Source organism: Magallana gigas, chromosome 7, assembly GCF_963853765.1.
Source record: "Magallana gigas chromosome 7, xbMagGiga1.1, whole genome shotgun sequence".
Lineage (NCBI taxonomy): Eukaryota > Metazoa > Mollusca > Bivalvia > Ostreida > Ostreidae > Magallana > Magallana gigas.
Genome location: NC_088859.1, coordinates 6,216,210 through 6,241,130, shown reverse-complemented (window position 1 = coordinate 6,241,130; position 24,921 = coordinate 6,216,210). Strand labels below are relative to the sequence as shown.

The following is a 24,921-nucleotide window of genomic DNA, read 5'->3' as shown; positions in this document are numbered from 1 at the left end:
AAAGTGCAAAATTCGTGTCCGGTCCATATCTTTCTTATGGGAAAACATTAGAAGTTCTTACTTTACACAAAGATTGCTTATGACCTAAGGGTTTGTCATGACTTTGACCCAAGGTCATTCGGGCAAGGTAAAGGTCACTGGCAGAAAAAATGCAAAATTTGTGTCCGGTCCATATCTTTATTATGGGGAAACATTGGAAGTTCTTACTTCACACAAAGATTGCTTATGATTAAAGGGTGTGTCATGACCTTGACCCAAGGTCAATTGAGAAAGTTCAAGGCCATTGTTTCAAAAAAGCTAAATTCTGTCTGTGTCATGTCTTGTATTAATGGAAATATTAGAAGCTAAAAATTAACAGTTTTCAAAAATAAAGCAGTTGTTATTTATAGAAAATGGACAGTGAAATAGATTCATCCAATATTTTCTATAATAGCAAAAATACACGCGTTATGATTTTTTTCTTAGTGGGGGGTATCAATTGTGAGCTTGCTCACAGTACCTCTAGTTTTGATTGTTGTAATAAACAAATAAATGTTAAAATTTGAGATATTATTGTGTTGTCTTTTTTATTACAAAAAGTCTGAAGTCAGTCCTGGAAAAATATAAATAAACCTATTTATTGTTAGTGTTTTAGAAGATTTGTTCTGTATATCCTTTCCAGGACATAGTTCTGGCACGTTCCTTATTACAAATAACTGCAGCAACTTTATTATTTCTTCCAAAGTTAAATGCGAATTCTAGCAAAGGCTCTATACCTCTTTGTCAGATATTGGTAGTTCTTCACCTAAATCCTTTCCTGTATCAGTATCGGGGTTGGATTACCAATCCCCGGGTGTCAATCTTTCAAGATGATCTGGCTTAGATAACTCTCCCTTAGGTATCTGATTTCTGTCAAAATCTGTCATATAAGAAGCCACCACATCATAATTTGACACCTCTTTCTATGCAGTATGTGGGACAGATTAAGTCACATTGTCACCTTAAGACCTGTGTTACTATATAACATACTGTAAACATATTATATTTGGCTGTGTATTCTACTACAGTAAGTGTTATGGTGGAAACAACATCTGCATAATCAAGTACATTGCTAAATGCAATGCATAAATGAATTGGAAAAGGAACATTCAGATATCCACGCTTAGATCATTTTCTGTCAAATGTTGTACACCCTTAAGGTGGAATAACACACCTGGAAAAAGTCACTCGATCAGATTAAGAGTAAATTATTTGATTATAAAAGAAATAATGATAAATAAACTATAAATATGTCAAATAATTGAAAAATTTGCAGTTTGGGGATAAAAAATGAATATCTAAAAAATTCAATTCAGTAGGTAAAAACAACAAAAGCCCCTGCGGGATTCGAACTTTGGATGTACGGATCACAAGGCCGACACGTTATCCACTCAGCTATGGAGTAAGTTATAAGTTTCCGTCGATAAAATTCTTTTAACAAAACAAAATGTCGTTTCGATCAGAGATCAGCCATTTTGTGATGATGTGTTATTCCACCTTAATAAAATATGTTTATAGTGCATGTATATTTCTTATCTGGTTCATTTTCTCTATTCGCTGAAAATAAAACACAAAACAGAGGGAACCTTGTTGATGTATTTTATTAATGCGGTGTACTAAACTGACACGCAATACCTAAATCCTTCACATGTCCTTTGTTATATCATGTATATAAAATAAAAAGTGTTCCGTACATAGATGTGAGTAAAAAAGTTTATCACAGACTAGCTATTACATATGAAACATGTCCTGGTTGCTGAAAACAGCAGTCTGACCAGTGGACCGTAAAAAGGGTCCTTTGACCAACAATGAAAATAGAAACCATGATTAGTTCAAACAATGGCCACTGCACTACCATGGTGAAGCAACACATTCTGGCAACAGCTGATTGGTCTATCAGATGAAAGGTCAAAGGTCATGACTTGGAGTTGGAGCCACTGTAAGGCATGTGTTTCAGAGTGTACAAGAACATGCTCTGCTCCTCCAGGTACTTCTGATCCTGAAATAATTACAGAATTCAAGATAAATTGGTATCAATACTAAGAACCAACTGGGCTGGAATTCAAACCTTTGGTATTGAAACATATGTTGAAGGAAGATCTTGCATTTTAAAGAGTCTACTCCTCGCTTCTTTTTTATGTATGTAACAATTGCTGAAATATTTTATCATTCATATCAATACTTATCATAGTATCAAATAAAGCAGTTTTCACACCTCACACTCAACCCCCTCCAACCTCCATTGTGTCCAATTTGCATATTAAGTCGAAACAATGCTAGCTTATGATTGGGCAAATTGAACATTCGCAAGGACTATTAATATGATGGTATCACTTTGATGCATGCAAGACCACCATTTTTTTAAAGGATTTTTTCAAATAACCATTACTACATCTTTGGCAGCTAAATGCTCCAGGATATGTATACCATTAATTCTTGAGGCCATGTGACATAAACATATAACTCCAATTACATCATACCTTAAGTGCCTCCATTTTCCACATGCGTATGGATCGGTCAGCCTTGATGGTTTCTGTAATGGAGCCCACTGAGTTGAGGGATTGCTGCATGGCTGGGTTGTTGTGTTGCATGGCGGGGTTGCTTTGTTGCACAGCAGGGCTGCTGTAGACTTGGTAGGTAGATGCATTGTTGTACTGACCTGCTATTACCTGTTCTCCACCTGTCAGCAAGAGAGAGACTTGATTAGTCCCCTGCCATTAACGTTATCACCCTTATTTTACTTAACATAATTCTTTGAAGATATGTTTGATACTATTTTGTATAGATTTTCAAAAATAAGACATACAGTGTATGAAATACTTCAACTGGTATTAGAAATCATCTCAAATAAAAACATGAAATAATGTACACAAGCCAGGTCTACACTGATATTTCAAAACATGCAAATTATACAAATTTAAATTTCTATCATAGTTAATTTTGTTTTATTTCAGTGAGAGTGGATAATTTCCTTTTCTTCTTCCAAACTGTTGTCAATTTAGCATTAACATAAATGGAAATTTAGAAATAGAATTTATCATGAAAAAGGGGCACATTTTGAAACCAAATATTGGCTCCCTTTAATATAGTGGCATTAACATTGAAAACAGAAGTTAATATGACAGACGAAGAAATTAAGAATATTTTACCAAGCCATTTTAATATACTTACCCTGGGGTTTGGCCCCTGCAGGTGTCCGACAATTAGGACAAAGCATGGCACTCTTCAGATTCTCCACTTCTTTTTTCTCCTTGGAGAGGCGAAGTCGATCCTGGAATTTTAAAGCAAAACAAAAAGTAAATACACTGTTTATGCAATGAAATAGAAAGATTTTAAATAAAAGTTACTATAAATTTGATAATTAAAGGCAGTTGTTGAAAAATTTATGAGAAGAATAATTACTAAACGTTCAAGGATTTTAAAAAAATAAAGTGAGTATGGATGAGATTTCAGCAGGTACCAGTAGTCATTAGCTGAAAAAAATTGGGGCAGCCTCCATATTGCAGATAGACAGGAAATGTCCTAAAACTCCTTGTTTTTGTCATACAAATACATGTAACTGGGAACTGTCAATGTTTTACTGTAGTTGAGTGGGCTTTATATTGGTGATCTAATACAGATATACATTACTGACAAGTGGGCCCGATTTCATACAGGTACATGTACATGTTACTGACAACTGACAACAAGTGGGCCTGATCAGATACAATTTATGTAACAGAGAACCACCAGAAGCAAGCATTGAGTATTTGATTTAAGGAAATATTTGAGCGGGCCTTACGTCTGCGATCTCGCGCTCCTTCAGCCTGAGGACCTGTATTTGGTGCTGTAGATTCGCTGCCCTCTCTGACTCCTCTCGCTCGATCTTCATCGCCTCCATTAATGCTGTGTTTCCCTCCTCTGCCTTGGACTGGGATTCCTTAAAAAACAAAATACAGTTTATCTACATGCATAATATTGAATAACTAATTAGTGTCAGTCAATCTGGACAAGAGCTTTCAAATCTGCTGGTAAAAAAACCAAAGGCTTGGTAGTCAACAGAATACCCATTAGATCTACTTGAAAATTTCATATGTGATCATTCTAGCCATAAAGTATAATTTATAAGTAAAAAGATAATCTTAAAAATATAATTAGGATATTTTCCTATAACCTTTCTATAGAGAGCTCTTCTATTCTATGAGATTTAAAAAATCTAAATACATACTGTATATTCCTAATCAAATGCAAGGAATTAATATCCGCGTAAAATTGCGTGAAGCTCATTTCGCGAATTTTAAAATCTCGCTTTTATTTTTCAGGTGTGAACTAAGTAAATCTATGATGAAAATTGGCATTCGCAATATCATATTCTCTCGATTGATGCAAAACAATTGAATTAAGTATTTGAGTAAAATAGGGAATCTACAGTACATACTTATTTTGCTTCATGTTTTTTTTCACCCTTCTACATTTACAAACAGTTTTGCCTTGTTCTGAATTTGCCTAGACAAAGTTGTGTGAAAGATACTTTTTTCTCATTAACAAAGTAGGTTAAAAATTGTTTTGAATTTGCCAAGTCTTAAATTCACCCACTGACATTACAAAAGCAAAAGGGGGGAAAATACAGAACATTAGTAATTCTCAATTCCATGGCGACACAGGACACCTATGTACACCCCAATTACCAGTTTTCTCTTCAGCGTAGTACTGGGAACAAGAACTTACAATAAACAGCTGGTCCATCTCCTCTGACCTCTCCTTCAGTGTCTGGGCTGCCTGCAGGAAGTCCTTCTCTTTCTCGGCCATCTTGGCTTGCTGCATCTCCAGCTTTCTCCGCTCACTGTCGAGTCTGTCCTCCTCACGCTGAAGTTCCTGTCGAATTATGTTCTGTTTGCTCTTCTCCTCGGATATCGCCTTCATCAGGGCTTCAAATTCTGCCTTAGCCTAACATGGGAAACAAATATTGGTTAGCATTAGCATTTCTTTATTCTTTAGGAAACAATAAATAAAGTATTGATTTTTTTAATTTGATGTTTATATTGACAAGAAGTCCTGATCATTTCTTTTTTATAGAAGCCCTATTTATCTCATTATCTTATCCACTACATTATCTACTTACAAATGTACATATATATTATTTACTTTATTCCTTTTTCATCTTGCAAATATATACTGTGGAATCATTTTTATTCATTAGGGGTCGTACCTGAGCTTATCCTACATGAGTTGTACAAATATACCGGTATACTGTGGAATCATTTTTATTCATTAGGGGTCGTACCTGAGCTTATCCTACATGAGTTGTACATGTCCTACCTGAGCTGTACCTGTCCTACCTGAGCTGTGCTCGTCCTACCTGAGCTGTAATTGTCCTACATGAGCTGTGCTTATCCTACACCAGCTGTACCTGTCCTACCTGAGCTGTACCTGTCCTACCTGAGCTGTACCTGTCCTACCTGAGCTGTGCTTGTCCTACCTGAGCTGTACCTGTCCTACCTGAGCTGTAATTGTCCTACCTGAGCTGTGCTTATCCTACATGAGCTGTGCTTGTCCTACCTAAGCTGTGCTTGTCATACCTGAGCTGTGCTTGTCCTACCTGAGCTGTACTTGTCCTACATGAGCTGTACTTGTCCTACATGAGCTGTGCTTGTCCTACCTGAGCTGTGCTTTTCCTACCTGAGCTGTACTGGTCTACCTGAGCTGTACTGGTAATATCAGAGCTGTATAAGCTGTACCTGTAATAATATCTAAGCTATATAAGCTGAACTTGTAATACCTGAGCCAGTTTGACCGCTGCGTCCTCCGACTCCTCCCTCTGTACAGTCAGGGACACGTTGAGCTTGGTTCTCTCCTCTGCCACAGACTGCCTCTCCTTGTGGAGCTGTGACAACACAGACTTCTGCTCCTCCAGTAATGTCTCCTGTGAATAAAGACATCATTGTTTATTGTAATATCAAGTAGTTCATGTCCGGTGGTCAACCTGTTATTTTTTTTCTCCTTCATTTCCTTTGGTTATCTCTATATAAGATCTCTCTCCCTTCACTTACCCTGGTTTTCTCTATATTAGATCTCTCTCCCTTCACTTACCCTGGTTTTCTCTATAATAGGTCTCTCTCCCTTCACTTACCCTGGTTTTCTCTATATTAGATCTCTCTCCCTTCACTTACCCTGGTTTTCTCTGTATTAGATCTCTCTCCCTTCACTTACCCTGGTTTTCTCTATAATATGTTTTACGGTGCTACCGTTCTGGCGAGCGCAGCAAGAATTTCACATACCTTGCATCATTGTCAACTTAGTGTTATTTAGGTATCAACGAACGTCAAAATTTTTTTGAGAGAGTATTGCTCTACAATAAGTATGCCTAAGGTACTAATTTTAATGGTTATGATACATACAGCGCAACCCCCTTCCCAGAGAGAGAGAGAGAGAGAAAGAGAGAGAGAGAGAGAGAGAGAGAGAGAGAGAGAGAGAGAGAGAGAGAGAGAGAGAGAGTCCAGTACCTGTTTGTAAGTGTGTAATTTCCCACTTTTAGATTTAATGTTCTGACTATATGCAATATCTACATAATTTTTTTAACTGTTTATTTTTTCATTTTATTCCTTTTTATTTAGTTCAAAATGTCCTATTGTTTATTTCCTCCCTACTCACGCATACACAATTAGCTTAAAAATGGATCGATGTGACAGTAAAGTATGGCTCTTGCTAATATATATACATAAAATCTCTATATTAAAAAAAATTAAAAACAAATCATATGTCAATGAGGCAGGTATCGCAGTCTATACTGAAATAGCTAAAACACGCATTACAGGATGTTTGATCCACCTCTAAATTTATCGCGGGAAATATAGCGCGAGTGCACTGTGACGTCATCGATGACTTTGTTCGTCTTTGTTTACGTTTCTCGACTCAATACGGAGGTATGGAAGCATGTAACAAATCTTTTGAGTCTCGCCAAAGCATATGCGGTACTCAAAACGTGTCTTCAAACTTTAAGTCACTGTAAATTACGAGTTAAAAATCGGCCATTTTTGGCATAGCACCACGGGTGAAAACATTAGAGAGCATTATGGGACGTAGACAAAAAATTTTGTTTGATGAACTGTAGGTTTAGCTTGTTCTTTTTCCCGCGCACACTGGTTCTTAGAGCTCGCTTCGCTCGCCGGCGCTGCGCGCCGGCGAGCTGCGCTCGCTATAAGGTCTCTCTCCCTTCACTTACCCTGGTTTTCTCTATATTAGATCTCTCTCCCTTCACTTACCCTGGTTTTCTCTATATTAGATCTCTCTCCCTCCACTTACCCTGGTTTTCTCTATATAAGGTCTCTCTCCCTTCACTTACCCTGGTTTTCTCTATAATAGATCTCTCTCCCTCCACTTACCCTGGTTTTCTCTATATTAGATCTCTCTCCCTTCACTTACCCTGGTGTTCTCTATATTAGATCTCTCTCCCTTCACTTACCCTGGTTTTCTCTATATTAGATCTCACTCCTTTCACTTACCCTGGTTTTCTCTATATTAGATCTCTCTCCCTTCACTTACCCTGGTTTTCTCTATATTAGATCTCTCTCCCTCCACTTACCCTGGTTTTCTCTATATAAGATCTCTCTCCCTTCACTTACCCTGGTTTTCTCTATATTAGATCTCTCTCCCTTCACTTACCCTGGTTTTCTCTATATTAGATCTCTCTCCCTCCACTTACCCTGGTTTTCTCTATATAAGATCTCTCTCCCTTCACTTACCCTGGTTTTCTCTATATTAGATCTCTCTCCCTTCACTTACCCTGGTTTTCTCTATATTAGATCTCTCTCCTTTCACTTACCCTGGTTTTCTCTATATAAGATCTCTCTCCTTTCACTTACCTGGTATTCTCTATATTAGATCTCTCTCCCTCCACTTACCCTGGTTTTCCCTATATTAGATCTCTCTCCTTTCACTTACCCTGGTTTTCTCTATATTAGATCTCTCTCCCTTCACTTACTCTGGTTTTCTCTATATTAGATCTCTCTCCCTCCAGTTACCATAGTTTTCTCTATATTAGGTCTCTCTCCCTTCACTTACTCTGGTTTTCTCTATATTAGATCTCTCTCCCTTCACTTACCCTGGTTTTCTCTATATTAGATCTCTCTCCCTCCACTTACCCTGGTTTTCTCTATATAAGATCTCTCTCCCTTCACTTACTCTGGTTATCTCTATAAAAGATCTCTCTCCCTTCACTTACCCTGGTTTTCTCTGTATTAGATCTCTCTCCCTTCACTTACTCTGGTTTTCTCTATATTAGATCTCTCTCCCTTCACTTAACCTGGTTTTCTCTATATAAGATCTCTCTCCCTTCACTTACCCTGGTTTTCTCTATATAAGATCTCTCTCCCTTCACTTACCCTGGTTTTCTCTATATAAGATCTCTCTCCCTTCACTTAACCTGGTTTTCTCTATATAAGATCTCTCTCCCTTCACTTACCCTGGTTATCTCTATATAAGATCTCTCTCCCTTCACTTACCCTGGTTTTCTCTATATTAGATCTCCCTCCCTTCACTTACCCTTGTTTTCTCTATATTAGATCTCTCTCCCTTCACTTACCCTGGTTTTCTCTATATAAGATCTCTATCTCTCTTCACTTACTCTGGTTTTCTCTATATTAGATCTCTCTCCCATCACTTACCCTGGTTTTCTCTATATTAGATCTCTCTCCCTTCACTTACCCTGGTTTTCTCTATATTAGATCTCTCTCCCTTCACTTACCCTGGTTTTCTCTATATAAGATCTCTATCTCTCTTCACTTACTCTGGTTTCTCGATATTAGATCTCTCTCCTTTCACTTACCCTGGTTATCTCTATAAAAGATCTCTCTCCCTTCACTTACTCTGGTTATCTCTATAAAAGATCTCTCTCCCATCACTTACCCTGGTTTTCTCTATATTAGATCTCTCTCCCTTCACTTACCCTGGTTTTCTCTATATAAGGTCTCTCTCCCTTCACTTACCCTGGTTTCTCTATATTAGATCTCTCTCCTTTCACTTACCCTGGTTATCTCTATAAAAGATCTCTCTCCCTTCACTTACTCTGGTTTTCTCTATATAAGATCTCTCTCCCTTCACTTACCCTGGTTTTCTCTATATTAGATCTCTCTCCCTTCACTTACCCTGGTTTTCTCTATATAAGATCTCTCTCCCTTCACTTACTCTGGTTTTCTCTATATAAGATCTCTCTCCCTTCACTTAACCTGGTTTTCTCTATATAAGATCTCTCTCCCTTCACTTACCCTGGGTTCTCTATATTAGATCTCTCTCCCTTCACTTACCCTGGTTTTCTCTATATTAGATCTCTCTCTGGCCTGTTGTTCTGTCCACAGTCTTCTCTCTTCCTCCAAAGAAGACTGCAAACTCTGCAATCTTGTCTGTTCCTGTTTCACCTTCCATCTTTCCTACAAACAAGAGAAACATCTTCATAAAATGACCATATTGTCATTGTAATCACTACTGCACCTGCTGTTTGTATAAGGATTTTTCAAAAATTACACAAGTTAAAGATTTAAACTTCAACAGAATACTATTAGTAAACAGAAAAATAAAGTTCATTAATCATTTCTGAAAATAAAGAAAATTGATATTAAAACCTTCATATCAGGATAAGTAAACAATTCAAACAATGATTGTCCTCGTTTATTCTATTCTATAGCTATTTCACTCACCTCGTCTAACATTCTGGTCTGTTCTCGGAGCTGAGTTTCCAGTCGACTGATCAAATCCTCAAGACGTTTACGCTCTAAATCGTTCTCCTCCTGTTGTCTGTTCAATCGCTCCTGCAGAACTAAATACCCATACACCAGTTTAAGAAATCAGTTAAAACAATTTCTTGTTCCCTAAGACTTATATTTCTAAAACATATTAAGAAAAAAAATATACACAAATGAATAGTGAAAATTCCATCAACTGATAGTAAGGAAATTAACATGCGAGCAGCAACCGAATAAGTAAATACTGTACAACTTACTTTTGAGTTGCTCATCCTTAGATCGAATAGCGATTTCTCGTTCATCCAGCCCCATGTTGTGCCAGCTGTCTACCTTCTTCTGAAGCTCTCCCAGGTCCCTGGCATTGCTCTGTATCATAGAAACTGCCTGAACCAGAGACCTATATAACAACATAAAGATAACATATCAAATGTATAGAGATATCAACAGATTTATAGAGATATCAACCAATTTATAGAGATATCAACTAACATTGTTGTGTAATATAGAGACTGCCTGAAGCAGAGAACTATATAACAACATACAGATACAATATCATATGTATAGAGATGTAAACAGATTTATAGAGATATCAACAGATTTATGGAATTATCAACAGATTATAAAGATATCAACTAACACTGTAAGATAGAGACTGCCTGAACCAGAGACCTACATAACAACATACAGATACCATATCACATGAATCATGAAATATCAACAGTTTTATAGAGATATCAACAGATTTATGGAATTATCAACAGATTTATAGAGATATCAACTAACATTGCTCTGTAACATAGAGACTGCATGAACTAGAGACTTATATAACAACACAGATACAATATCAAATATTGTAGAATAAGCAAAGTTCATAAAGACAGCCTGAAAAATGACAAGTGTCCCACTGAGGTAAGAGTTTACAACTAGTGTACATGCTTGGTACATGTATCATTTATTTGTGGAAGTTTGTACTTACTTAGTTGTATCATTAGAGGTCATGGCCGCCTCTATCTGCTGGTCTTTAGCCTTCTTCAGCCTTTCTAGATCCTCTTCATATTCCCGTTTCATATCCTCTATAGCTCTCCTAATGGTCATAAATATATCACACTTATCAAACAACTTCTAAAGACTAAATTCATGCCAAAATGGCAAAATAGAAATAAACTGTTAAAGACCTCTTACAAACCACATCCTATAAAGTCTGAATAAATTTCCTATTCCAATTTTCATTCATATCTGTATAACTGTGTGATGTATCATTACAGTGTTTGATGATTAAGCACCTGTGAATAGACTTGAGTCGGTCAATATCCTGGTCCTTGTCGCGCTGAAATTCCTCAAGGCGGCGCTGGTACTGCGACGACTGATCTGATTTGTCGTTCTCTAACTGTCGAACCTTGGACAAGTACTGATTCATCAACAGTTCATTCTCCTCTCGTAATCTGTGAAAGGTCAAGTTATCCAATAAAAATCTTGCTACATTTGAAATTTATTACATTACATTTCATGACAATGACATTTAAAATGACAAATAATATCTCTTCTACATACATGTATTTGTTTTAAAATTACATCCATGTAAATTATTCATATTTCATAGTATAATGCCAAGAACCTTTTTGAAATCAATTAGAAGTATGTATATGCTTTGTAACCTGATGGTCCTTAGAATTATATTACCATATAAATTAACTAGAGATACTGTAACTTTTGGACTGTATTGCTATTATTATACCATAATTTCATGTATATGGATATCATATGATTCTCAAACAAAACATGTCAATAATAATCATGAGTTATGACACTGAAATTATCTTTTAACTTTCTTGGATAAGTATTTTATACACACATATGTATAAATTGATGTAAATGGCTATAGCCATTAATGTAGACTTGCCTGGTTTCTTTGTTTTTATGTGTATCCTCAATTAACTCTAACCGGCTCCTGAAACAGTTATAAAGTACAACCATTTGATTTTTATTATCTACTGTAAACAAGTTAATATTAAGATATAAAATACATACAAATCAGTTTTTCAATCTTACATGATAGTAAATATACATAAAAATAAATTAATTTAAATAAATTGTTAAAGATACCATTCTACATATCAAGCTCTGGGAAAAAGTTATTGGAATAAAATTACATACTTGTATGAATTTTCAATTGTCTGCTTTTCCTCATCAAATCTTCTCTTGTTCATTTCTAGAACAGAATAGGCATAGTCTCTCTCTATCTCCATTTTATAAAGCTGAAACAGTTAGGTAATGGTTGTAATCTAGATCAGTTGATGTAAATAAAACATTACATGGTAATGGTTGTAATCTAGATCAGTTGATGTAAATAAAACATTACAGTATGTACTTTCGAGAAATCTTTTACATGTTCACAGAGTTACCTACCCTTGTTTGAGCCTCTATCAAGGAGCGGGGTGGGTTTGTCATGACCGATGTCCGAGCCTCTGGGGTGAAAACTGGGGGTGGTGGAACCTGGAACTGGTCATCAAAGCATCACATTACACGTATGCTCAGGCAAATAAAAAATTTAAACACTCAATTTTTTCCAGATTCCAAACGCAACATAATCAAAGTAGTTTTTCAGATATGAAGTCCAAGAGTAGCTGCAGGTCTGTAGCTAACAGTCTGAAAAATTTCAGATGGACCTTGGAGCTAAACTTCCATGCAAGTGACAAAGTTGCAATTTACAGTGCAAAAGCACTAATACGCTAATTTTGGACAGATTAATCTTATTTTAGAACATATTTTGTGCAAATATTTGATTCCAAAAAAATCCTTGGACATTTTACTACAGATATTGTCACCTTTCTTGCCTCTGATATTCTTTAAAACAGCATCACAAGCCTTGTAAAGTGAAGCAGTGTAGTTTGTTTACATGTAAAAATGATAACTCTTGATCTGCACATGAACTTAACATTATTGGTACTTCATTTTCTGACGTAGGTAAGCATGTTTATGAGAAAGCCTGGGGCTGGTAAAGTGACAACATCCATAGTAAATTGTCTGGAGAATTTAACTGTTTAAATTATTTCCACAGAATTTGAGTGGAAATGGTTAAAATTCCAAAACTAGTGTAAATTTTTGTGCACCTTAATTGCAGCTTCTTAACACACATGTAGCTCCAAGGTTGTCTATCCGATTTCTTTCAGACCGGGAGCTACAGACCTGCAACTAACTCTACAGGTAATAAGAATTATGGCGGTATGAGGATGAGGTCTACCTTGGCAGCCTGCTCATACTGTTTTCTCATCATCTCATCGATCTTTGCCTGCTGGGCCAAGAGATTCTCCTGCTGTTGTTGTTGCTGTAAAATAGAATTGCATGTTCTTTCAACTGATTGGCCAACGTACCAGTATATTTTAAATGATTTTAATATCCCTATTTTTCATGTTAAGCACATAATACAAGTTTTAGCTTAATACACCTAAAAATCCTTATCCAAAAGTAATTCAGTTCTTGTGGTTTGTTTAAAATCCCACTTTAAATGAATACAAGTTAGGATTACAACATTCAGCCTCCATCACCTGTTTCAGTATTTCAGCCTGTGAAGTGATCATGTCTTGGTCTGTGTTACTGAGATTAAACAAATCAGCGGCTGGGGCTGGTTTCCTGTCCTCTCTCTGGGGGTAAAACCTTTCCGTCTGTCCCCCAGTGAGGGGTAACCCCATCAGTTCATCCACCCCTCCAATGTCGGGGGCTCTCTGGGGTGTGGGGGTTTTCTCGATTGTGTCCATGGTCTGAAGCTTTCTCCCTGAGGACTGATATGGCATAGAAGATGCTCTACAAAACATAATTCAATTATATTTCAGAAAAATTATTGAGAATACAGGGTTAGTATGGTAGTCATCTTTTTTTTCAAATAAGCTGATTAAGGTATATGTGTACAAGTAAGGGTTACTCTTTACTGATTATATAAATATTGTGGAATCATTTCAAATATTCCTTTAAAAGTTTTGAGAAATAAACAAATCTTATGAAACTTTGTCTACAAAAAACATCATGTAAATTGTTAGTCCAGACCAAAAATTACCCTGTATTTCTGGTGGGTGTTTTGAACAAGTCGGTGTCATCTGATCTCACAGACTTTCCTCCAAAGGCCGGGGACTCCAATCTATAAACAACAAGATTCCACGTTTGTATACTCATTTCCAATAAACAGAAGTTGAAAATAAACAAAGAATGTTTGAAATGTCACATGTATAGTACATTTGTTTTTTAACTCTTGACTTATCTCCCTTTAAATGCTTTGACCTTGTTTATACCTTGACTTTAGCAGACTGTTGGGGTCAAGGTCATTCTCCATCTTCAAGTATTCGTCCTCTTCTTCCTTACTACTGGTCAGTCCCAGCCAGTCAGCCGGGCTTCCCTTGGGCTCCGACTTTGGAACCGATTTCTGGGAAGGCTTTGAATCTTCTAACTTATGGCTGGACAGCCAATCTTTTCTCTTCTCTCCTGCACTACTTGGAGGTGTGGTCTACAAAATCACAGAATCTTTAATAACTACTTCAATAAAGTTTTTCTTTCAACAATACCAAAATTTTCAGCAAGAAATGCACTAGTCAATATACACCATAACAACTGAAAGCTCTGGTAAATATACTTCAGAACACTTTTACTTGTGTTTGCTTTTTCTAATGAAACATGAAAATGGAGGATGTTACCTTCTGCTGAGACTTGGCTCTCATCCAAGATGCTGGTTCATCATCTTCATCATCAGCATCATTTAGTCCCAGCCAGTCTGAGGCACTTCCTTTTGGTTTTGCCGCTGAGCTGCTGGTGGTCTTGGGTTCTGTTTCTTTGTCTTGAGGTTTCAATGGTTTAGGTTCGGGGGTTTTAGTCTCAGTTTGAGGCATGTTGTCAGTTTTAACACTGGTTGGTTTGGGGTCAGTTTGTGGGGTTGGTTTATTTTCCTGTTTTGGCGGGGTGGAAGAGATAGAGGGGGCTGACTTCACAGCTGTTGTAATGTCGTTTAACCAGTCCATGTCATCAGGTTTCTTCGTAAGTGATGAGGCAGGGGATCTTCCACGAGAAGGGGGGCGGTCAAATCCAAAGATATCATCCTCATCCTGAAATCTATCCAGGGGAAAAGAACCAATGAAAGCTACTTATTTACATTTAAAGATAATTCTTCATCAGAAATTTTGTCATCCATCTTTGGTATAAGAAAGCAAAAATAAATCTGAAATCATTTTTTTTTTAGAAGGAATAAAATCTATAAGTATTATTAGGCTCAAAGAATGGTAATACTTTAAAGATACTTTAAATTAGCTCTTATGAGTAAATACCTGACAGATCTTCTTGATGTGGGACGGGAACTAGTTGACACCACTGATGGCTGGTACCCCCCAAATTGGAAATCTTCATCCTCCTCTTCTGCAAGAGGTAAAAAAACAAAGTATATCAAAATAATTCAGTACAATTTCAGCTTAAAATTATCATTATATAAATTCACAATCATAACAATGAAAAAAAAGCAGATACAAGTATACACCATTTTAACAGATATATAAAAATAAATCTATTTTAAAAGGAAATTTTAAAACTATAACTCATTTTAACAAAAATTGAAAGATTTTACAAGAAGGGTAAAGAACCACTTTAATTTTCTGTGAATAAGAATGGTTACCATTATTTGGTTGAGTGTACTTCTTGTCCAGGACAAACTCGCGCCGCTCTTTCTTGGTCTCAAGGTGTTTACTGACCGCTGAGTCCTTGGCCAGAAGTTTGTCCATTACGGACCGCGCTGGCTTGTCATCCTCCTCCTCTGTCAACTTGGCTTTTGGGGCTGACGGCCCTTTCTCCTCGATTCCGAGTCCTCCGAGAAAATCGTCATCATCACTGAAGATTCCAGGCTCTTCTTTCTTTTTGGTTTGAGCTGCAAGAGTTGTTTTAAAATGTTACTACACTGATTTCATACACATTCAATTTACAAAAAGAACATAATAGATTAAAGGGAAGGGGTTAAGTAACAAGCACAATGGTCAGACACAATATATTTAATAACACCTTTACATTTACACTATACTGAGAAATACATACACTGTACATCTATCAATAAATGAAGCTTTTTAGTAAATCTTAATTTCTAGAATGAGGATTGGACAGACCTGGTTTGACTGGTTCCTCAGTCTCTGTGTTTCCTCCACTCCTTGTTGGCGGTCGGTCAAATATGTTACGCTTCTTGGAATCTGAAAACAAGACATACTCAAACTACTCAATCACCAATAAATAAAAAGTAGATAAAGTTTACAAAAGATTTGGAGAGTGTTTTAATACATATATAAAATTTTAATAAGTTCCCATTAATTGCTACATTATTGTAAAGCTGTACCTTCATTCTCTATTGACTTATGGGGGGTGATGTCCTCAGCTGACCTCTGCTTTTTCACAGTTGTCTCCTCCTTCTGTTGCTTAGGAGCTGGCTTCTTGGCTTTTGCCGCCATTGAGTCCTCCTCATCATCAGTAAGATCAGCCAACAAATCATCCATGTCCATCTCTACAATACCACAAAACCTTAACTTTACCATAAAACCACTCATCTCTACAATACCACAAAACCACTCAATGATATTGCTACAAAACCACATGACTATTCACCTTCAGTTTAACAATTCATATTTTGTAAGGTATATGTATGCCAATAAAAATTTCAATATTGTTATTTTTTCATCATTTTCAGCATCCAAACAGTGTTTTTCATTTTTCCATATCCACTCCATTTTTCTCCCTTACAGTCAGAATTCAAATAAATCAACATCTAGAACTACTGAAGAGTGCAAATTAGAACTGACCTGCATAGTCAAACCTGGACTTGGCCTTGGGGACGGTTCCTGGTCTTTCCTGGGGCTGGGCCGCTCCTGGTTTTAATGATTCTGAGGCATTACCTATGTCTGAAATGGACAGAGAGACAAATTAAGTAATGCCTCCTTGATTGTAGAAATGAATGAATGCTACACGTATATTCTGAAGTTTTGAAAAAATAAACAACAGTAAACCTGCTCATGTTCCATTAAAGTTTGGATAAAATGTTTTCATTTTTCCATTAAGAAAGTAAATGTACAAGTAACAATATATCATAATTGGAGTACATTTGACTACTGCTATACACTGTTTTTCTAAATTATGTGGCATTTAAGCAAATATCTTAGTGCAAGTGTACTGCTCATAAACATGTACCAGTGTATGTGTGCTTAATACTTCAACGCATGTATTATTTGTATTTTTCATGTATAAAAAGCAGGCAGTATATATTATATAAATTTAACAGAAACATTTTAGACAAAAATTCTGACACTCACTTTCCCTTTTGTTTTGTTATCTTTTTTCAAGTGTTATTCAAAAATATTTTTAATCTCCTAAGATTCAGGCCATCCTTAAAAAATGTATGCTTTGAATTGCCGCATGGAGGTATCTAGAGCCAGGAGGGAGGGAGGTAATTTTTTAATAATTTTTCAAATTTGAAGTTTGACTTATCAAAAATTGGTAACAAATAAAAATCCCCACATTATTTATTTATTTATTTTTTTTACTAATAAAATTTTATCAGTGGGCGGTATTTCAATGAGGCGTGAGGCAATTCCAGACAAACAATAATTTTATTTTGGCATTAAACATTTTTAAAATGAGCTTACCTATATTACACTACCTCATGATTTAATTATCCTTCTTAACTTAAATTCTTTTTTTTTTTTTTTTTTTTTTACATAAAGTCAGTTCCAACCACCAATCCATTTCTGACTACATGTACTAATATTCATAATCTAATGCTCCATGCCATGATATCTAAGCATACCGGTATATTCTAACAATTCAACTGTAATAAAATCATGCCAAGAAGAGAATATTCTAAAATACAAATATAAACTATATACAATGGAATACAAAATCATGCCAAGAAAAGAAGCATTTATCATACCTGATGCTGTGAGAAGACAAAAATAATCACAATTTTCAATAAAACCCAAGGGCAGAACAACTTTTAACAGTAATTAACATAAAATTACTTTTTTCAATATATACATACATTTTTACCTTACACCCTTCACTTTATAACAACACATATATATCCAAACCTGTCATTTTCCCAGGGGCTGTTCCTGGTTTTTGATCCAGAAAGGAAGTTGACTTGGCAGCAGGGGTCTTTTTGAGACTCCCGCCCCTGGGGGTGAGGGACTGGTCTGGAGTGGGAGATCCCCCTGTCCCCCTACCTGCAGGGGAGTTAACTCTGCCAACAGGGGAGGTCACCCTGGCTGTGGGTGAGGTTACCCTGGTTTGGGGGGAGGATGCTCGGGGGGTGGTACTTCTGGAGCGGGGGGTGCCAGTCCGCCTTGGGGTGTTAGGTTTACTGGACCGCTCACTTCCACCTTTAACACTCCCTTTCTTTTTGAACTTCCCTCCAAACAAGTCTGCATCCATATCCTCCAAGTCCTAGTAAGAAAATAACATACGTGTATTTTACATATTCGCTGTACTTTATAAAAGGAATTTTCAGCAGAAAGTAAATTGGCATATGTCCTCAAAGAGTTGTATTTTATGACAGTCATTGAGCAAATGAAGATCTGTATATTTATGTGTATGTATTACTCTATATTAAATAATACATAGGTATAATGTTATTTGTCTACCAAGGGAAGGTGTACATTCTATGACAAATACATGTAAGAATGCAGACTTAATAAATGCATTATGTAACACTAAACACTTGCTTGCAGACTTCTGGCCATTTGATTGACATCTGCCTCCGAAACGTCCGACAAATCATCTTCTGCAGTGGCTGCTAGATTACTGTAAAAGTCCTCATCTTTAGACCTGAAAAAATTGAGAATCACAAGTATTACTATAGGTAGTGAGCTGGCAGTGATAATATTGAGAAAACCCGCCTCCGTACTTGGATATGAAAGCAAATACAGTATGAGAAAATGTGTTGTCACGAACTGCCCAACCTTGACTGAATGAGGAGAAAATATGTTGTAGCTACTCAGTATTTAAAATACTGACCTATGCAAGCAAAGCATAGTTCGGGGTAGATATTAATACAAGATCTGAATATCAAATGAAGGTTTAACGGTACATAAATACCATTTTTGTACTTGATAATATTTTAATTTGGGAGAGAGTTTATCCAGGCCATGCATGTTGCCCAATACTATTGAGTTAATCAATAAAATAAGTTTAAATATCAATATATTGCTTTTTGCACATGATATGATGATTAAAATCTTATCTTTGTCATAGATTTAACACGACAACACATATTATGTGGGAATATTCAATTTTACAACACTTCATATGTATAATCAAGCAGACATGGAAATAGGAAATAGTTATATGAATACCTTAGACCATGGATGAAGATGACAGATTAAATCGCAAGAGAATGAAGCAATATGAAACCATACCAATATGTGAGGCATAATTACCCATTAAAACTCTACAATAACTTTCTTTATATTTCCAGTGATGACAGCAAAATGAATTGCCCCAATTAAAACAATATTCAAAGCTTGAACCAAGGATGTGCAGGCATTGACAAACAAACCGTTGAGCTACATACAATGTTACTCTCAACCAAAGAATGAACTTAGTAGGGCAGCTATCAATGTTTTATAAATGAAAAACAATGCAAGTGCTCCCTGATCTTGTGTAATTATATATCTGCTACTTCCTGAAAAACAAAATTCACCAAAGCTGGGAATCAAAATGCATGAAAACAAATAAAAGCCTTGTTAATAGCCTTCTTACCCTGGTGGAGGGGAAGTTTGTCTGCATGCAAAGAGAAGAATTTCATAATAAATACACATTAAATATTCCTTATAGCTTATAGTGATCAAATTGATAAGGCAAATATAGATATCGATACAGCAAATTTCTAATTAAACGTGAGGAATTAATATCTGCATAAAATTGTGAAAAGCATATCTTGCGGATTTTTCAATCCCGTTTTTTAATTTTTTGGTCAAATGTTAACTAAATGAAACTATTATAAAAATTGGTGTCCGCAACTTTAAATTCTCATGACTTGATCGAAATGGTTGAATTGCAGAATTAAGGACCTGTACGTGTTAAAAAAAGGAATTTACAGAAGTGGTTATTATTTAATTCCTACCTGAAAACAAATACGGGTCTGTAGGTAAGAAATTAAAAATTTTGTTTCGACATTCTGCTGTTGTTTTTAACTTGTTCAATCAGACATCTCATGTACACTACCAGAGATTTATTGTTCATATGGCGTAAATGTATACACACATACGAAACTGAGATTGCAATTGGTATAATGGAGACTCAAAATAATTACATGTACTTCCATTAATATTTTGATGTGGATGACTCATTTAATTTATGGAAAGTCAGGAGACCAAATAACCCTATTCATTTATTTTGACTCGACTACAGGTTTGTACTACACGTAGTACATATAATAGGAAATAGCGAAAAATTAAATATGGTATTCTACCAAAGAGAAATAATTGTAGATGTGTTTCAATATTCATAAATCTTTTCCTAAATCTGTTATCATAATTAATCAATAAGACAGCTGGCCTGTTTTTTTCTTTTTCGAATAAAATTGCTTAAAACAAAAGACAATTAAGGTGTATCTTTTTTCTTTGTTAAAGTTCCTTTTTACATGATAAAATTACATGTATGTTTTAATTGAGTCTGCTAAAATGCATATTAGAAAAAAAAAAAGCCCAGATACAAGTACTGACTTACCCTTGTTTTTTTGTTCCAGGTTTCACACCACCAACCTGAAAATGAAAACGAAAAAATTATTACCCACACACATCTTTTCTAGCCAAGGGTTTTGGTCCAAACCCCTCCTTGGGGAGCAGAGTGGAGTGAAAACCCATGGCTCAGGGTTGTCTCTAAGACCCGGGAGGCGGGGAATTCCCCCGCCTAAAGTGACGTAATTACCCGGCTATTATTGCATTTCAAACACAATCTAGTTATAAGATAGACCTTCAGATCCCCTTCTACTTTCTTATTTCTCCCTTCTACTTCAATTTTTAGAGACAACCCTGATGGCTAACAAAGATATTATCCACACAAAGCTGAAATTTATTATACAATATTCCTACAATAGGTATTGCACAGAAATGCAATAGACATTAATGTTTATCATATCATGAATGTATTATTACAGTACAAATATGTACAGATGAAATGAAAATATGGCTCAACATTTGTACCTGTGTGATGTACAGTAAAAGTCATCAATTTTGAGACCATATATCACATTTTTAGCCTAAACTTTGTGAAAATCTTGCCTTTACATTTCAAAAAAAAAATTGTACTGAGAGTGAGAAAGAAACTCGAACTGCTTCATCCAAAAAATATTAGACTTAACATTGAATAAAACTTTCAAGAAAAAAAAAACACATCACATCCATAGCAAGCTAAAGATAAAACACTTACAGGCTGAGAGGGAGTTTTTTTCTTTGCAGGAACATCTGAAAAAAAAAACCACAAATTTTTAATCATAACCATGTGACTGTGTTATCATATACTTAGATGTATCAAAGCACTCTGATAAACATATGAATTGATAAATTAATCAATTCCCATCATTGCTGGTAAAAATCTTTAAACATGAGTTAAATGTGCATACATGTATCAAATCAACTGCAATTAATTACATTTGTCAATAAAATAAATGGTTATGTAATGAAAAGATTTCCAATGTAATTGTAATTCAATGCATTACATTTGAATTCAAAGTAATTGACCCCAGTTCTGGAATAGAACTTTTTTCTTGATTAAAAGCTGTTCATATAAATTTAACTCTTCACCCCTAAATGCCATCTATTGATGGATTACATAAGTGTATCCTAGCTGGTTCTCAAAATATGTACATACCATCTACCAGCAAATCTCCAAGGAGGTCATCAAGTCCCTCTGTTGAAACTTCTGAATAAAACAAATAAACATATCATTCAAAGATATATTTACCTTTTTCTATTGCGACATAGTGACACTATGATAGTGTATAATAGGCTTAGTACTAGCTATACTGGGTTTAAGGGACTGGTGGATTGTTTAAAAGATATTAAGATGCAAATTACTGAGTGACACCTAAAGTAAAATGTCTCAGGAATTATCTGACATTAAAATTTTCACAGAATGTTTTCTATTATTATTTTCTATTAATATATTAGTTTAATATGTCCAAAACCATCTGCATCTTTATGTGCACAATAAATATACAGATTTTGTATGGATGTAACTGTAGCTCCACGGTCTGTCAACCTCAGTTTCCTGTGGAGCTACTTATTTTTTTTCCTATATTGTATGCATGAAAAAGTTCCCAGTTAAAATGCCATCCAAATGAAAGACTTTTAATAGATTGCACTTCACTATTGTAGTTGCTGTGAAATTTGAAAAACAATAATTGTTCTTCAGTTCTCTGCTCAAGATTTATCAAAAACTCATACTTGACTGCTTTTTTGCTCCTGGAGTCCACAGCTGTAAACAAAGAAAAAAAAGGTAACTGAATATCGGGTAACATTTTCTCAGTCAGAGATGTAAATGCTTCCCTGATTTTTCATCATTTGCAAAATTAAAAAAATGGTATTTCAATAGCTGCAAAGACCCCCCCCCCCCCCTTTCAAATCATCAGAGTAATAACATCGACTCTCATCACTTTCAAATTCTTGTACAAACTTGTGTTTCAAAGTTTTACAGATGCTTGCTAAGTTCTTATGCAGCCACCTGCGTTTTTTATGTACTTACGTTGTCCATTGTAAAGTTATGTTTCTAAATTTTGCTTAAAGAACCATCATTTATCCCTTGAGGTGGCAGAATGTAAGGAAAAAAACAAGTGACTATGGACGCTCTTTTTTTAAATGGCAGCTGCCATGTTTGTTTAGGTCACGTGAGAAAGTCCGAGAAGTTAGCGCGACTTGCGTTTGCTAAGCAACAAGACGCCATTGACAAGCAGAAAAATGACAGGTGAAAAGGCTACGATGGATGCTCCTCAGATATATGTGGAAAGAACTCTTGCTATTGTAAAACCCGATGCTATTCACAAATCAGAAGAAATAGAAGATATCATCTTAAGATCAGGATTTGCCATTTTGCAGGTAAAACCAGAGACTGGTAAAACAAAATAGCTCGAATTTTCTCTATACAGAATATGTTTATTATGCAAAACAAATAAATATCATCATGTACGATATATTTTCATCTACAGAAAAGGCGTGTACACTTAACACCAGAACAAGCTAGTGATTTTTACGCCGAGCATTATGGAAAAATGTTCTTTCCAAGTCTGGTTGCTTACATGAGCAGTGGACCAGTATTGGCCATAGTGATAGCAAGAGACCAGGCAATTTCATATTGGAGAGAATTAATTGGACCAACCAATGCTCTGAAAGCCAGACAGACTCACCCTGACTGGTATGTCCATAAATTTGAATCTAGATGTAGTTTATGCTACTATGCATAGCATTGCCATTTTAAAGTTAGAGAACATTTTTGTTGAATTGATCTGTCACTGTCAGTACAGTGACGAGTAAAAAAAAAAGGTTATTATAAAATGATTGACAAGAAAACATAATGAAAACTATTGGATTTAAAGTATCAGTAAAATATATTTGTTAATGACATTAATGAGATCATTTTGGTTAATAATTTGGTATTGATTTAGAGACATTGATATTCAAGCACATTTTAATAGCCTGATTCATGAATTGTACATTGACTATTTCGCATTTTTATTTGTTTATATAATGTGTTTCAGTTTAAGAGCTGTGTATGGAACAGATGATCAGCGCAATGCCCTTCACGGCAGTGACAGTTTCTCTAGCTCTGAGAAAGAAATCAGGTTTTTCTTCCCTGACAGTAAGTATATGACTTTAAGTACAAATGTACATATATTGATTGAATATGAAAGATGAAATCATTTGACATCACTTTTGTCTACATGTAAATTTAAATTTTACCCAACCATAATTCATGTATGAACAAAAACACATATTGATGTAGCTTTGTTAATGCAAAAAAATGCATCTTGCTTGTAACATGATAACTGGCACTCAAATTTTGAGCCTAAATTGTGACCAAGACTCGTTTAATGAATATCTCTTATTTCTACAGGTGTTATTGAGCCAGTTCCTGTCGGACAAGCAGCCAAAGATTACCTGGCTAAATCTGTCAACCCCTGCCTGCTGAAGGGACTCACAGAACTCTGCAAACAGAAGCCCATTGATCCAGTGGTGAGCAACTTTTATGAAAAAAAAATCATTTATTTTCTTAAAATATTTTATTAAAGACACTTCATTTTATTATAGTTTCTTTTCATAAGTATTTTTTTTTCATTTATTCTACCTGATGCAAATAGTATAGTTAAGTGAATTAACCACATATGAAAAGAAATCTGAGACAATTAACTTTTAATTAAAATGCCTTCTTTTGAATTTCACTTGTCACCTGTAAATACTTCCCAACTTATACAATGTAAATAAAATATTTAAGCTAACTATTCACATATGAGAATAGTTAAGTGTCAAATGTTTATCATTTCATTGATAAAAATTAGGGGGAAAATCAAATCTAAGATAACGAATCACATTTATTCTGTTTTCAGATTTGGTTGGCTGATTGGCTACTTGAAAATAATCCCAACAAACCCAAAGTCAGACAAATGGTTGTTCAGGAGCCAAACTAAGAGAAAACAAACTGTTTTTTAAATAATATAATAATCATTCTTAATGTCATTTTTGTCCTGTGATATTTCATATGTTCATTAACTATACATGTACAATATACATATGTTGTAAATAAATCATTATCAATTGATAAAGATATTTTTTCTTGGATGGTGTACTGAGTAAAACTTTGGTCATGTGGACTGCAGGTGAAAGATTTAGGAACTAGTAATTGGAAGAAGGGCAAGAGAAGTTATCTTTCTTCATGCAACAAATGGTGGCTTATCGCACACATTTTATTCTGTGTATCATAGATTATTTCTTAAATGGAGAAGGATTCTTTCTTTTCTCTGATTTTGCTATCATCTCACGTTTTAGATAAGAGTAAAAATTTAGTTGCCCTACAGTAACTGATTTTATTCATACTTTATTGTTTGATAGATTTTTTAATCAGTAAAAATGCTTAATACCATTTAAATATTGTTATGTGGCCCTGTTGCCATAGTAACAGGATCGGGTGGGAA

At 35.4% G+C, this 24,921-nt stretch overlaps 2 protein-coding genes across 3 annotated transcripts; one reads left to right on the top strand and one right to left on the bottom strand.

Moving 5' to 3' along the window:
* Positions 1 to 1,601: 1,601 nt before the first annotated feature.
* On the bottom strand, positions 1,602 to 22,618 carry LOC105343799 (fas-binding factor 1 homolog). Of its 2 annotated transcripts, XM_066065709.1 has the most exons (32): positions 22,482 to 22,618; positions 22,184 to 22,214; positions 21,609 to 21,659; positions 21,168 to 21,202; positions 20,466 to 20,500; positions 19,497 to 19,517; positions 18,461 to 18,563; positions 17,828 to 18,182; positions 16,547 to 16,645; positions 16,087 to 16,251; positions 15,863 to 15,943; positions 15,382 to 15,630; positions 15,041 to 15,128; positions 14,417 to 14,828; positions 14,018 to 14,229; positions 13,786 to 13,866; positions 13,280 to 13,535; positions 12,976 to 13,059; positions 12,141 to 12,233; positions 11,889 to 11,989; positions 11,635 to 11,682; positions 11,018 to 11,176; positions 10,711 to 10,818; positions 9,992 to 10,131; positions 9,690 to 9,808; positions 9,300 to 9,422; positions 5,777 to 5,920; positions 4,726 to 4,944; positions 3,800 to 3,937; positions 3,190 to 3,289; positions 2,499 to 2,698; positions 1,602 to 2,017 (listed from the first exon to the last, which is right to left on the bottom strand). In XM_066065709.1, the coding sequence occupies exons 1-32, from the start codon at positions 22,488 to 22,490 to the stop codon at positions 1,934 to 1,936; spliced, it is 4,143 nt and encodes a 1,380-aa protein (XP_065921781.1). In that variant the 5' UTR covers positions 22,491 to 22,618; the 3' UTR covers positions 1,602 to 1,933. The 2 variants fall into 2 exon arrangements, with proteins under 2 accessions (XP_065921781.1, XP_065921782.1); XM_066065710.1 differs by lacking the exon at positions 19,497 to 19,517.
* Positions 22,619 to 22,650: 32 nt separating this feature from the next.
* On the top strand, positions 22,651 to 24,552 carry LOC105343797 (nucleoside diphosphate kinase homolog 5). The gene is made up of 5 exons (XM_011451278.4): positions 22,651 to 22,831; positions 22,942 to 23,147; positions 23,491 to 23,591; positions 23,847 to 23,965; positions 24,337 to 24,552. The coding sequence occupies exons 1-5, from the start codon at positions 22,694 to 22,696 to the stop codon at positions 24,415 to 24,417; spliced, it is 645 nt and encodes a 214-aa protein (XP_011449580.1). The 5' UTR covers positions 22,651 to 22,693; the 3' UTR covers positions 24,418 to 24,552.
* Positions 24,553 to 24,921: the final 369 nt, after the last annotated feature.

What these genes read in the sequence shown, in the direction of transcription:
- LOC105343797 (XM_011451278.4), top strand. Translation starts at nt 22,694, where the DNA reads ATGACAGGTGAAAAGGCTACGATGGATGCTCCTCAGATATATGTGGAA. An exon ending in CAGGATTTGCCATTTTGCAG is followed by an intron (nt 22,832 to 22,941) that starts GTAAAACCAGAG and finishes TTTCATCTACAG; the next exon opens with AAAAGGCGTGTACACTTAAC. An exon ending in CAGGTTTTTCTTCCCTGACA is followed by an intron (nt 23,592 to 23,846) that starts GTAAGTATATGA and finishes TTATTTCTACAG; the next exon opens with GTGTTATTGAGCCAGTTCCT.
- LOC105343799 (XM_066065709.1), bottom strand. An exon ending in AGTATGAGCAGGCTGCCAAG is followed by an intron (nt 12,234 to 12,975) that starts GTAGACCTCATC and finishes TTTGATGACCAG; the next exon opens with TTCCAGGTTCCACCACCCCC. An exon ending in ACAATTGAAAATTCATACAA is followed by an intron (nt 11,683 to 11,888) that starts GTATGTAATTTT and finishes TAACTGTTTCAG; the next exon opens with GAGCCGGTTAGAGTTAATTG.